This window comes from Podarcis liolepis (genome assembly GCF_965112155.1).
Source record: "Podarcis liolepis genome assembly, chromosome: 10".
NCBI classification, from domain to species: Eukaryota; Metazoa; Chordata; class Lepidosauria; order Squamata; family Lacertidae; genus Podarcis; species Podarcis liolepis.
The window spans coordinates 13,308,415-13,323,724 of NC_139562.1; the positions used below are offsets into that span (position 1 = coordinate 13,308,415).

Here is a 15,310-nt window from a genome sequence, read left to right on the forward strand (position 1 = left end):
TAGGTTAATATTATACATTTGAGACCAATTTCAGGGGCCAGCCAATAGGAAATATTCATACCATGCTGCCTTGTTAGCTCACTGTCATTATCATCTTCAGCATTTGTGATGTCCATCAAGGAATGTGCATATTAATATTAAAGGAATCTAGTGAGCTAATGGCGGATGGATGCCTGCCATCTTCTGGCAATGCTAATCTGAAACACAGCAGTATGATTATTTATCTGTTATTTTCAGTTTATTTTGCCCAGATGTTTGCTCGCAGAGTGGAAACCCAGTTTTATTTTGGTTTCCCCCAAGCAGAAGTGGACTGTGGTGGTTGTCTCATACAGCAATTAAAGCATGAATTGTCTGTCCTCCTGCAAATTAAGACATTTACAGGGAGCAGGTGAAGCAGCAGAAAAGAAATCGGAGAAAATGGAGAGAGCCCCAGTGACTGAAAAATCAAGGCTTAATTGGCCTTTGAGGTTGTGCCCTGGCTATCGAATACAAAAAGCAATGCAACATGTGAATTCCACACCCCCCTGTTGTATTTATTACTGTCCAAGGAAAGCCAAAGTACCTACCCATATATTTTACATGATGGCTGCATGAGTGTGACTCCCTTTGGATATTCTATGGCCTGATGTTGGAACCACACTTAGGAACACAGAATACTGTGAGGTCATTGGTCCATATATAGCTCAGTTGCGATGGTGGATCTCCTGGACATCAGACAGAAAACTTCCCCAGCTTTAATCAGAGATTCAAGGGATTAAACCTGAGGCTTTTTGCTTGAAAAACAGGTACTCTATCATTGACTTATAGCCCTTTGACTGACACCTAATCATGGTCAGCACAAGCCATGGTTTGTTGCCTTATTCCCAGCAATGAACAGTAAGTGAAAAGGTTGTAGCTCAGTGGTACAGTAGCTGCTTTGCATGCAAAAGGTCCCAGGTTCAATCCCCACCAACTTCTGGAGAGATTCTTGCCTGAAATCCTGGAGAGTCACTGCTAATACAATGATAGGGAACCTGAGACCCCACTCCAGTTTTGTAATTCCTGAGCATTGTTGACATTGACTAGGTTTGATGGGGGGGGTGGGTCCAACAAAATTTGGAGGGCCACAAATTCCCAATCCTTGCAGTAAAATGATACACATGCTGCACTGCTCCAGAACCCATCCCATTGACAGCCATGGGTGTCCATTCAGATACAGTCAGTGCCATGGTCAGGCATTCCATACTGAGACATTAGACCTTAGAGAAAATAGCTGGGTAAGTTGGACTATTGCAGCGGGAGATGTGCAAAGATGGAGAGCAGATAACTGGGTTGGAGTGGATCAGGATTCAAAATTAGGGAAGGATTGTGCTTAAATTTGAGAAATGGGGTAATCCACTGACAGCAACATTTCCAAAATGTTAGCTCAGCATGAAAGCTCCCACGTCTTCCCACATCTTCCATGTAGGTCAAGTTGGTTGGCCACCTAGCCAGTGTTAAGAATGGAAAGAACCAGCATGGGGAATTTTGCTGACTGTAGGCAGAACCACACATTTCCGTTGCAACCAATGCATTGTGTAGAAGATCATGTACATTGCTTCTCTAATGCAATATATTTGCAGGAAAGGCTAATTGGTTAGGAAGTAACAGCAAGAAGGAAAAGCGTTCCTTCATTTTTCTGCCACCTGCCGCTTTCTCCCTGAAACTCCCCTATCCCAAATTGCAAAAATGCTGCTGCTGCTGCTAAAAAAACAGAAGCAGCTGGAGAAGAGAGGAGAAGCAGTTGGTGGATTAACCTTAGGCATTCAAAGCAGAGGGCCTACCCTGAGTCATGTCCCTTCCCTATAAACACGTAGAAACTCTTCTGAGTTTCTTAGAACTCTCTCAGATGCTTGGCTCCAGCAGGAACCTCCAGATTTTGCTTTGGAAGAAAACTCAGAAGCAACTTTCACCCCACGTCTTAACAGTTTTGCTCAAGGCACAGAGAGTTTTCCACCAACCTTATACACCCAACCAGACAGCGAACACCCATCATACAGCTTAGCTAGCAATCTGCACTCATGTGTCTGGTGCGTCCCTCATTGGAGTGGGGGGCTGTACAGACCCACCCACCTCCCAGCAGATCACGCCTCTCAAACTTTCTTGGGCATTTTGCTCAAGCAGGAACCTCTAAATTCACTTCCCTTATTTTTTGCTTTGGGCAGAACTGTGATGGCAACTCTGCGCAAGACACAGCCTCCCTGGCAATGTGAGTTAGGGCAATCAGCACCCTTGGAAGCACCGTGGGAGACAGTGACAATGAGATCTATTAGCTCCGTAGCTGCAACAAAAGACAGCAAAGTCCCCGCTTTATCCTTGTCAAAAGAAGTTAAAACGTAGATGGTATGAATGCCAACCCTGCTAGCAAAGCAAGTTACATTCAGTGTACAGTATGCACTGCTACAAACAGGGAGGGCAGTTTAATGTACCTGCTCATCCAGTCATTAGCCTCTCGGCAGGCGGTGCCAATGAGGGCAACCAATTAGTGCTAACTGTGACAGGTAGGACATCGCAGTGGGGGACTCCTGGAGAGAAGAAGGAGAGGAAGGGCTTCAAAACACATGTCCTCTCAAAGCAGGGGTTGGCAGGGGTCTTTCAACACAGAGAGCATGTGTCAGCCTCAGCACGGAAGCGACAATGTTGGCAATACACCTTTTCATCCCCTTCCTACAAAAACCTGCCTCGCTACTGCTGTCAGTGCACAAAGACTGGGGGTGGGGTGGGGTGGATTAAAGAGCATCACTGGGGGCAGGGGAGTAATAAGAGAGAGAGAGAAATAGATCAGGTACAAAGCCTTCTTCTGAAAGTTCCAAGAGATGTAATTGAAATCTATAAAGCCATGTGCCGACTGTGTACAGTGAACAGAGCAGTTGTTTTGCAGTCTAACTCAGGGACAGGAAACACGGACTAGAAGCCCCTCAGATGAGTGAATGGCCTCATCCTGACTCTTTTTGTGCTGTGTTTCTAGACACAGGTCTGGGCTTTAAAGCGTCCTGGGGTGTTTTTTTTTTTGCACTGGCACTTTCCCCAAGAAAAAACCACGGTTTACCGCTGACTGCAAACGGCAATCTGCAGAAAACCCGAATTGCCGTTTGTTCCAATTCAGCGTTAAAGAGCGGGTTTTCCTGGGGAAAGCAGGGGTGGGCAGGGGAAGTTCCCGGACACAGACCTGTGCCTGGGAAGGGCAGGGCAAAATGTAAGTGTGGATGAGCCAATGTCTCTTGTAGGATGCCCGAAGTGAAGAAATGCAGTCAGCTGCAACACCTGCCTCTCAACTTGGGTTTAGTATCTTGGCATGCTCTAAACTTATTGACCGTATTTCAATTACAATTATATTGTAAATTGCTTTGGGACGCTCCATGGGAATTGATTCCTAAATGAAATAAACATAACAACAATAGGTAAAGGGGTAAAGGGGACTCCTGACCATTAGGTCCAGTCACAGACGACTCTGGGGTTGTGGCGCTCATCTCGTTTTACTGGCCGAGGGAGCCAGTACAGCTTTTGGGTCATGTGGCTAGCATGACTAAGCGGCTTCTGGTGAACCAGAGCAGCGCACGGAAATGCCGTTTACCTTCCCAATGGAGTGGTACCTATTTATCTACTTGCATTTTGACGTGCTTTTGAACTGCTAGGTTGGTAGGAGCTGGGACCGAGGGATGGGAGCTCACCCCATCATGGGGATTTGAACCGCGGACCTTCCAATCGGCAAGGCCTAGGCTCTGTGGTTTAGACAACAACAATACTGCTCTTCAAATAAACCTTACCACACTACTTCGCCTATTGAGGAAACTTTGCACGCATGCCATAGATAGAACATAGATACACATAGTATCTATTATTAATTAAAAATGTGTATATACCACCTCTTGTTGATTCCAGGGTGGTTTAGAACTTCTTAAAGTGCTCAAATGCAACAAATAATTCTAAAAACCAAGCATCGTCATAAACCTTGGTTAAAACAGCAGTTAGCATAGCAGCAGAAAATGTCACAACACTGCACTTAAAGCAACACACTTAAAAAGCATGGAATATTTTTTTTAAAAAAAATTTAAAAAAACTCCTTCTCTGGTGCCTAAGAGAGAAAGTGGAATAGTTTCTCCCCAACATTACCTAACACATCGGACACACTGTGTTAAAGTGGCTAATAGTTGCATTGTTTTATTTCATTTCTTTCTCTCCCTCCTTCCTCTCCTCCCACCCCCTGACTTGCTGGGTTCCACCCACTGCCCGCCACTGCCCACCAGTTCATACCCCTGGATCCATCCCAGGTAAATATTCACTGGGGCTGCCCCTATTTCCATGTGGGAGGGATTTCTGCTCCCAATCTTCGTTGTGCATTTTTGCTTGCCATGAAACCAATAACCTTGGCAGAATGCCCCCATTTCCTATTAACCGCTATTATAGGTTCCTTTCTTTTTCTTATCAGAGTTCATAGGCCCTTGAATGACTAAACCAGGTTCTGAAAAACAGACGCTTACTGTCCACTCCTTCTATCACTGACAGCTTTCTCCCCCCCCCCCTTTGCAAAAAAGAGAAAAAGACAGTGGAAACAAAGCCCTTTCAGATCACAAAACTTTGACTTCACTGCTAGTAATCTAGCCCTGGCTGGAGTCCTCCTGACGCTTCTTTTCCAATCTTTGTGTGACTATTTGTAGCACTTTATGAGGATTGAAGTTATCCCCCAGAAATCATTCCAGGATGAAGGCAGGCACCCACAGCATTGCTTGTTATGGCCCCCACGATACTCATGCTGCGCAGAGTATTTGTATCAGAGGCTAAACCACAGTGTTGCTTTTCATATAAAGGCACAATAAGAGGTGAATATATTAACCTCTGCAAGCTTACACACACTGACAGTGCTTTATCTGGCACTCAGCTGACTCAACTGCAGAAGAGATCCATCTCAATTGTCTCCCGGCCTCTTGCCTGCTCATTAAGAATGACTTATTATGCTGATATTATGTCACACGCTCAGCTCACAGGGATTCTCAGGCTCTCTCACCATGCCAGACTTTCCCCATCTATTGCACAGAAAGGCCTCCTTCCCCAGGTCCCAGGACAGCAGGCAAAAATCCAGCAACAAGCCGATAGAAGGCAGATCCACTTAACTCCATAGGTCTCTCCGTAGGTCTTGTTGAAACTACTGGAATTGTGATTTAGCTGGCTATTTTGGGGGGAGCGTGTCTTCTAGGTTTGCCAAAGTGTGGTTTTGGAAGATGCATCCAGGTCACAAGGTTGGTTAGCTATATAAGCATTTTCTGAAAATATCACTTGGTTATGACTCCAAATAATCGTTGAACTAGTTTGCATGGCAAAGGAGGAGGAATGAGGATGGAGGAATGCGATATGATATGCTTTACAATGGCATCAAGGATTTGTGAATTGGCACCATCATGTGCTGGTGGTTGAATTAATCACAGACTAAAAGAACCAACAGTCACCTGTCTGGGGCCAACAGCTTTCAAAAAGGCCCTGAAACTGCCCGAGTGATGTGTACCACAAAGGTACCTTTAGCATGAAGGAGACTATTAATTTAACAACTCTTTATCAGTGACTTTGGTATTCCAGGACGGAGGTCCACAAAACCCATTAATAAATTGGTTACTTAAACTTAGGCTGTCCTGCCTCCCTATGACATCATAGCAGTTAAGCCAGGGGTGGGGATCCTCTGGTGTGTGAGGCAATCTTGGGCCTCTGTGGGTTCTGGTTTGGCCTGCAATGCCCTTGTCTCAAAGCCACGCCACTTGTCCATCTGCTGACATCAGTCCGTAATGTCAGCTGGTGGGCAGGGGTGTAGGGTTCAACTCTACCGTGGCTGTGCAGTTACCCAAAGCACACTGGTACAGGCAGCCAATACACCAGGATCTAACCCCTGCTGTTGAGCTGGGCTTAAATCTAGCACAGTTTGGCAGGATTTGATGCAAACCCCTGCTAAAATGAAGGGAGAACCTTTGTTTCAGTAACTTCTTGCTGTCAGCGAGGTGCTCCAAAGTCCCGACTTTGGGACTGCAAAATGTGAAATCAATTGTGATGTCAGGTGATTGACATTGTGACATTTGATGGGGGGGGGATTGATTTGCTTTTTGTTTAGGGAAGCTTTTAATGTTTGATTCATTACTGTATTTTAATATTTTGTTGGAAGCCACCCAGAGTGGCTGGGGAAGCCCAGCCAGATGGGCGGGGTATATTTTATTTATTTATTTATTTATTTATTTATTTATTTATTTATTTTTATCTCTTGCTTTTGTTCTATTATGTATTTGGTTTTCTCATTTTGTATTTTTCTGTTGTGATCTGCCCTGGGATCTTTGGATGAAGAGCAGTATACAAATTTAATTATAATAATAATGGGAATTGTGTGCCTGAAAATTTATTTATTATTTACTCACCATCATCATCATCATCTAGGCTTATATCCCACCATTCTTCCAAGGAGTTTTAAAGGCTGTATGGATTGCTCTCCCACTCCATTTTATTTTCACAACAGGCTTATGAGGTAGGATAGGCTGAAGGATGGTGACTGGCCCAAGGTCATGTGGGAGATTTGAATTCTCCTTGGTCCTAGTCTGATGCTCTAACCACTACAAATATATATTTACATTTGTGTAAAGTCTTCTGGTAGTTGGTTAGCACAATGCATTCTGGACTTGTCCTGCTAAACGTGGCATTTTGTTGTAACCCGTCCCTTAATCAGGATGATGAAGGGCAGTTTTATAAACCAAAAGAAGGAACGGGGAAAATAAGTAGCTAGCTTATCTAATTCAGCCCCAGCATCTAGTAGTCAAAAGCACATGGCCTCTAAGACAGATGCCTCATCCGCAGCTCTCATGGCCTTTGCTGGGTCCTAGGGCATGGTCTGAAGTCGTATGATGTAGCCCCCTTGCTGAAGGTAAGTGGGTTTGTGCCTGGTCCGCGTATGGCTGGAAGACCCAGTGTGTCTATGGAAGACTGCCTTGGAATCCTGCACATGCAAACTTGAGTCCCGTCAGTGAAGCAAAGGAGATTCTAAACGTATTGTGGCAAACAGCCATCAACAGACCTATCCTCCTTAATGTACAGCTGCATGCTCACCACATTTATACCATAGGACTTTCCCCTGAAAAATCTCAGGAACCGACAAACAGAACTACAATTCCGAGTGCTGCTAACAAACTCCGGTTCCCAGGATTCTTTAGGGAAAGGTTGCATGCTTTATAAACGATGGAGTGAGTCCGAGCTCCTCAGAAAACAACGGCCTTCACCTCACCTTGCAGCAGCGAATCTTGTAAATCAGCAACTCGTTGTGTGAAGCACTGTTTCCTTTTGCCCCCCTAAGCAAACTACCATGAAAGACTCTGAGGACTAGCCTTCAGAGTGGGTGCTAAGCATCCCTCTCTGTCCCCTCTGCTTTACCAGTAAGTCACAGTTCCTTTAAACCAGGGGAGTGGGTGCGGGAATGGCACTTTTGAAGCCCGCCCTCTCCCAGGTGAAAAGAAAGCCACTTCCAGATGTAGATTTGTAAATGAAAAGGGTGTGTGGGGGTGGGTGCCAGACACAAAAAGGCGGGGCGCAAAAGAGAAAGAAGGGAAAACCACATTGTGTGTGTTTTGCGGGGTTGGAATGGGAGAGAAAACTGCTTTCCATATTTATTTAACCTTTGCCTCCTCCGTCATTGTAGCCGGACTTACCTGCAGTTGGAGAGGACCTAAGCCGGGGGTTGCCGCGGCAGCAGCTGCCATGGTTGTTGGGATCAGCTGAACAGGGTAAGGGTCACCTAAGTAAGAGAATAATAGAGGCGTCAGCACCTTTTATCCACTCTCCACCTGCAAATTAAACTCCTGCATTCACTCTTTCCAAAAGCCTCCTTTTGTGCGCCTCGCAGAGGCCTAATGAAAAGCTCCATTGTGAGGCCTTTTACTAACACTCTTCACAATTCTGGCTGAGAGAGGAATGTGAATAAAAGGCACAGGCAATTAAGGCGGAAACCTCATCCTTTTTCATGATGTATTTAGGGAAATTGGGAGGGGGGGAGGGGAGTGCACACTGATCAGAGGGCTGAGCTTCCAGAGAGAGAGAGAGAGAGAGAGAGAGAGAGAGAGAGAGAGAATATATCTACAAAGGAGAGAAAAGGAGAAAAAGAAAACAGCACAACCTTGATAAGATCGCCATGCCGGATTGGGGGGTGAACCTACAGGCTGAGCCGAAGTAGGAATTCAACCAAACAGAGGATGGCTAGTAGCATCGACACTTAGCACACACATTGCCAGTGTTTGGGAGATGCAAACAGAGCTCCACTTGCGTAATTGGAACACTATGCTTGCACCAAAGATCGTTACCTAAGTCCACCCCTTATATCTGTGCCTCAAACCCTGTTTTCATTTAATACTGTCCTGCGCTGGCTGTTGGAAAAAATGTGATGGGAAAGTCCTTGTATTATGGTTACCAATTTTTTTCAATGAATCCGAGGACACTTTTTTATTTCAATTTTTTTGAAGCTGAGTAGCAACAGGGAGTCAGTAGTGGGGATGGTGAGGCAAAAGACCCTGGGCCCAAGCACACAGGCATATTGTATAAAGGGGCAAAGCCCTTCTTTCGCACTCTGTGAAACATAAATGCACAGAGTTTTTTTTAAAAAAATTGGGCAACTGCCGCTGCCCGCCCATGACTCCAGAGCCTCCCCCGATCTCCTGCCCCCTTCCCCCTTTGTTTTGACAGATCTGGGGAGTCACAGGCGGCCAGCCATTGCCCAGGAGGGGAGCAAGGCGCGCAGTTGCTCTGCCAGGCAAGGTGCAAAGCCCTTCTTTTGCACCGTGTGAAACATAAATGCGCAGAGTTTTTAGAAAACTGGGCAACAGCCACCTGCCCGCTACTCCTAAGCCTCCCCCATTAGTCAAAACAAAGGGGAAAGGGGGCAGGAGATCTGTATCGCCGGACGTCCCCGGTTGCCCTTTGGCAGTGGCAGCAGCAGTCAGCAGCCCGGAGCCAGCCTGGTAGCACAGTTGGCTCTGGTTGGTTTCAGGAGCTGCTCACTGCCCACTGCCGTGGTGCCCCCCACTTTTCCTCTCCGGAAGTCCCCATATGATGTGTTGCGCACAAGACACAACATATGGGGACTTCCAGTGAGGAAAAATGGTGGCTGCCTTGGCAGCAAGCAGCGAGCAGCTCCTGAATCCAGCCAGAGCCAACTGCGCTACCAGGCTGGCTCCTGAGGCTGCCGCTGCCATGTTTCCCGGGGACAGATTTGCAAATCTGGGGACATTCTGCGGACGGAATTTGTCCGGGGACAGATTTGCAAATCCAGGGACTGTCCCCGGGAACCGGGGACATCTGGTAACCCTACCTTGTACCATTTGTGTTCAGGTTGTTGTTGTTGCTTTCAGAATGTTTAATTTCACTCTGGATGCAAGTGCCACCATGACCAGTTATTTAGATTGGTCCTTGAACAGCTGACACGGCCTTTTCAGTAGTGGCACCGCACATCCCACAAATGCATTGCTGAAAGAGATTCATAGGGTCCCAAGAGCTCAGCCCATTTAGACAGATGGCTGGTGAAGATTGTGTTTTCAGGCTAGCTACTTTTTCCTCTGCTGCCTTCTGGAAGAAGTGTGTTAATAACAACTCATTGCTCCGATTTTTTTTAAAACAACAACAACAACACCACCCAAAACTTATTTCTCAGTGGAAACTTGATCATAGGTGGCACCTTAATTATTTCACATTCCTCATGGCAAAGAAACCTTAGTGAATGGCCCTGAAGCCCTCAGAAACAGTTATCACAGACCAGAGGCTGTTTCCTTTTGGCAAGTCTTTTGAGCTTTATTTTGATAAGAACTCTTATACCACTTCAACAGCTGGGAACTGTAGTTTGCTAAGGGTGATGAGACTCCCCTCACAGAGCTACAATTCCCAGGGTTCCCTGTGACGAGGGGCTTATTGTTAAAGCACAGGAAATATTCACAACAAATGCTCTTCTGTTTCTGCAATCTAACTTTGAATATATCTACAAAAGCAGGCCTTCATAAGAAACGGCTGCCTTGATAACCCTTTCCATTTTTGTGCAGAAAACAAAGGGCTGAATTGTTAACATCTAGCCTTTGCAGTTAACACAGATGTGCTCTGCCTTATATATTCCTGGCCTTTCTAAATGACAAAATGTTTAAAAAGCTTTCCACTCCATTAATAAAGATCATTGGAGCATTTGTGCATGGCCCAATGATGTGCTAACAGAAATTATTAGCCCAGGAAAGTCTTTGGAAACAAGACTTACAACGGTACACATTCATTAGGAAAGCACAATGCAAAGTCATGGTACATTTGATTCAACGGGCACAATAAGCTTTCCTTTCTGAACGCTGTTTCTTTTCCAGCTAATAGAAGGGAAGTACATTTAAGATAAATTGCAAAGGGCCACATCGCAACAACACACTTCATTGTTGCTAGTTATCAGTGTAAGACGCAATCTGCACTTTATATTTAAAGCAGTACCGACCATTTTAAAAACTCTTGGCTTTCCCCAAAGAATCCTAAGGACTGTAGTTTGTTAAGGGTACTGAACATTGTCAAGAGACCCCTATGTCCCACACAAAGGTACAGGATCTGAATCAACAGATGTCTAGTGTCCAGATCAAAGGAAGTAATAGTACCACTCTATTCTGCCTTGGTCAGACCACACCTGGAATACTGTGTCCAGTTCTGGGCACCACAATTTAGGAAAGATGTTGAGAAGCTGGAAGGTGTGCAGAGTAGGGCAACCAAGATGATCAAGGGTCTGGAAACTAAGACTTATGAAGGGAAGTGTTGAGAGAACTGTGTATGCTTAGATTAGAAAAGAAGAGACTGAGATGAGATACAATAGCTATCTCCAAATAGCTAAAGGGCTGTCACATGGAGGATGGAGCAAGCTTGTTTTTCTTTTCTTTTCTTCCAATGGCTTCATGTTACAAGAAAGGAGATTCCAACGAAACATCAGGAAGAACTTTTTGACATTAAGAGCTGTTCTGACCATAGAATGGACTCCCTCTGAAGGTGGTGGACTCTCCTTCCTTGGAGGTTTGCAAGCAGAGGTTGGACGGCCATGTGTCATGGATGCTTTATTTGAGATTTGCAGGGGTTGGACTAGATGACCCTTGGGGTCCCTTCCTACAATTCTACGATTCATTGCTCTGCCTACTTTTGACCTGTCTGCTATGAGAACGTGTCCCTCAGAAGGCCACCTAGAAAAGAATGTGGTCCTTCGGGATGAAAAAGGTTCCTTTCCTCTGACCTAAACCCACCATATCTTACTTAGCTGTGATACTTTTGTCAGCTGCTCACACACCAAAGTCTAAATCTATCTTTTTGTCTTCATCTTCTCCCCCTTAAGGCTTGGCAATTGTTAACAACCTGGACATCATCTGACAGCACTTAAATGAGAAATTAGCCAGCAGCCTTTTCCAAGCCATGCCTGCAGACCTTGTGTACATGAGACATAATTATACGGCCCACATGATACCCCATTAAACAATGAAACATGTGATGAACTAAAAAACAGAGATACATCAGCAAATCTGCCTGGGGAAGTTTATGGTATTTAAATCCTAAACATTAATTTTATTGTCCTGTATGAGAAACCAATTAACTATGAGTTTCATTATTATTTTTTTATTGGATGTAGGGGATATTGTTCAGAAAACCGTCAAATGGTGAATTCAGCATATTTTAATTTTATTAGGCTTGGCTTGTCCACTCTCGTACCCAGTTGCGCCAAGTTGAAATAGTAATTAGATATTTCATCAATAACTGTGTTTGGGCTTTTCTGCAAATTTGATATTTTTGTTTTTTAAGTTTCCATTCAAAGGGAGCTGATATGTAAGAAATACACAATGCATCTATTGTCTAGCCATTCCCCGCCCAAAACAAGGATGAAAGAGGGATGAAAGCACATCAACCCCAAAGTCCAGGCAGATGACATATGACTCAACAGCTAATGGGCAGCAAATGTATACTTCTCCCATTGGAAAAAAGGGGGAGGGACTTAAAAATGCTTTACTTCTCCTGCATCATACTCAAACCCCCACAAGGATTAAAAGCAGCAGCAAATATTCTCCAAAAGGGAGGGAGATGGAAATTCCAGCAGATTCTAACCTGAGAAGATTTCCATTCACCTATATTCTGCCAGTATAGGTATAATTAATCTAGGGTTCAGACTTCAATGTGCCGTCTGTGCTCAAATTTCAGCAAAGTCAAGAAGAGTGACATTTGGGGTAGAGTTTTGGCCAACATCTAGGAGAGGAGGGCTCAGAAATGAATCTCTCCCATTCTGAGAAAAACAAGTCACTCCTAGATGAGCCCAAACCCTCCTGGAGTCCAGCTCTTGGTGCTTAGGCTTTGCCCAAAAGAGTAAACGTATCACCCAAAAAGGATATTTATTTGCATAAAAGTTGCATATGCTAATTTGTATGTAAAGAATAGCCTTTCCCAACAGGAATTTTGGACTGCAGTTCCCATCAAGTAGGACTAAGTGTCAAAATTCTACTGCAGTAGTGCAGGCATTGAACATAAAACCATGTAACTCTTCTGAATCTTATCCCTTACTTCCAAAAAGATCACCAAGGCCTGGTTGGCATCCGTCTTGAGAGACCATGGAGAGCACCTCTGGGGGTGAAGTCAAACCACTGCATTAGCAGCACCGAAGTGACTTCCCTGAAGTGGAAACCTGGGCAGTATGTACGGAGGTCCTGGGCTGACTTGACAATAAGACCCCCCTGCTCAGCCTTGTTGATGTGGTCCAAAAGAAAGCAGAGCAATATGTTTGGCACCAGCTTGGCTGCAGGAGTTGATGTAAGGAGGTGCACAAGGCACCACTCAGCTGCCTTAGGGACTCCACTCTCGATTTATTTAGGGTTTACTCCTTAGCCTTTTCTTCTCCCGAAGATGTCCTGCAAGGCAGGCAGCAGAGGTTAAGGACCAGAGTTTTCCTTCTCCTAGATGGGCTACCTTCCCAGGTTGATGAGACCCATCTGCCCCTCACCAAAGCCTAGATCCTCAGGAATTATGCAGGGCTACATGCATGGGACAGAACACCCAAAACTCTCTTAGATTGCCCCATGTCATGGATAAATTTGTCAAATGTGACTTTATTGATGAAGAAGGTCTTTCAAGAACATCTCCCTGGCATGCAGCTATTACAGGCATCCCTCAGGCCTAGGCAAAAACCTGGTTCAGTTTTCTTTTTCATTTCCATGGCGACCAAAATGTGTGATGTCATGTCAGTCTCATGGATGTGATGTGCTACACAGCTGCCATGCTGTTAATATACTAGCAGTTGAAAAGCAAACACACATACACAGTGCCACACTGTGCTAAACATGGAATTAATTGAATCTGCCAGATATGTTTAATGGGATGCAGTCTTGACCTTTTGCAGGCCTACAAATATAAATAGCAATATTCAACATTCAACAGCTTTAAGTTACATGTTCGGCAACGTGAATCACTGCATCTGCCATATGAGGAAGAACAGCTATAGGAACACTCGGTATTCATTCTATGGGGCAGGGCAGCTCTTGGATGAGCTTAATAGCCCTGATTTTCCAGTGTGGAGAAAGAGAGAGCTCTTCACTGTGTGGTCCATATGTGTCCATGAATAGCCACAGCCAAGATAAGCGATTCGATAGGCTGGGGTCAAATTGACCCAAACTACACTGATCAGTGTTGTTGCCTATGGCGAATGCAGAAGTTGGTTTACTTTTACTCAGTTGTAACTTACTCTGGTGTCCTTGCAGATACATTGTAAGCTAGTGGTCTGCGTAGAAAATTTCTCCACTCCCTGGTTCTCTCAGATTTCTAATCAACTCTGAAAATGTGGTAGAATTCTCCTCAACACTTGACAAGGAAATATGTATGGCTGGCTTATCAAATGGTTACATATCCTTCATGGAAAATTACCACTTGCTAAACAGCTGCCTGAGTGCATTCTCAGTAAACACTGTAGGAGCTGTTTATGAATTGCTGGCTGATGAACTGCATCAAAACTCAGTGCTGCACCAGGAACCAGCCTGAGTGAAATGTTTTGCACATTTGGCAATGCCGGGGAAAAAGGCCTCACCTTCTCATCCCTCCTTGCGTAACCACTCACTTATTCCTGTGCATTGCCCTCACTTGCTTGCTTGACTATGTGATGTCATTCTGTTAACTGTGCGATTGGCTGCGTAACTAATCCAGCAAGCAGGAAGCAACAGCCAAGAGGGAAATTAGCAACAGCCAGGGAATACAGTATAGTGGAATTGAACAGGGTATGGTTTGAAGTGATGTATGGAAGTGAGAGCTGGACCATAAAGAAGGCTGATCACCGAAGAATTGATGCTTTTGAATTATGGTGCTGGAGGAGACTCTTGAGAGTCCCATGGATTGCAAGAAGATCAAACCTATCCATTCTGAAGGAAATCAGCCCTGAGTGCTCATTGGAAGGACAGATCCTGAAGCTGAGGCTCCAATACTTTGGCCACCTCATGAGAAGAGAAGACTCCCTGGGAAAGATTGAGGGCACAAGGAGAAGGGGACGACAGAGGCCGAGATGGTTGGACAGTGTTCTCAAAGCTACCAGCATGAGTTTGACCAAACTGCGGGAGGCAGTGGAAGACAGGAGTGCCTGGTGTGCTCTGGTCCATGGGGTCATGAAGAGTCGGACACGACTAAACGACTAAACAACAACAACAACATGGTTTGAAGGCGGCTGACATCCATTCCACCCTGGGCGCTATGAAGGAAGGAAGATGGGATATAAATGTAAGAAAATAAATAAGCAAAACACTCTTCGCACAATGTTTTGTTTAAAAGCTCAATCCCCATTTCACTGACAAAGTGTGAGTTTGTCAGTGACACCCCCCCCCCCCAAGATAAATAACCCAAGCTGGAGAATATTCATTGCAAATTCGTGTTGCTTTAATTGTGTCCCTAGGTGAAGGCTCCAGTTCTACCTATTTATATTTTGGAAGTTCGGGGAGGGGGGGGATTCAACCTTGAAGATTAACACTTTGGAAAAGACTTATCACCGGCACAGTCCTTTTTTTGTTTTGTTTTTTTGCCTTGGAAATGAATTTCAACTGCTCCTTTAGCGAATACTGTGCTAACAAAAAGAAAACAATTGATGGATTCATGAGTTAGTCAATGATACACTGATGCGGACATAATAAAGCCAAACAGAAGGTCCAAAGACAGAAGCTCCCAGAACAAGAGGGCTTCAGATAGCTAGATAGGAAGCTGATGTCAGAAGAGTTAGATAAGCGGAAATGAATGAAACCAGTTTTTATGAAATCCACGATGAAGATAA

The 15,310-nt window shown here is 44.8% G+C and overlaps 1 protein-coding gene across 20 annotated transcripts in view; it reads right to left on the reverse strand.

Moving 5' to 3' along the window:
• Positions 1-15,310, reverse strand: part of SOX5 (SRY-box transcription factor 5) — a 766,948-nt gene that overhangs the window by 110,447 nt on the left and 641,191 nt on the right. For 19 of the 20 annotated variants that reach the window (XM_083461132.1, XM_083461137.1, XM_083461148.1 and 16 more), the window contains one exon: positions 7,689-7,774. In XM_083461132.1, coding sequence (XP_083317258.1) covers positions 7,689-7,774 — 86 coding nt within the window. Of the gene's footprint in view, positions 1-7,688; positions 7,775-13,747; positions 14,024-15,310 lie in introns of those variants that run through there. The other variant, XM_083461141.1, reaches the window with a different exon arrangement.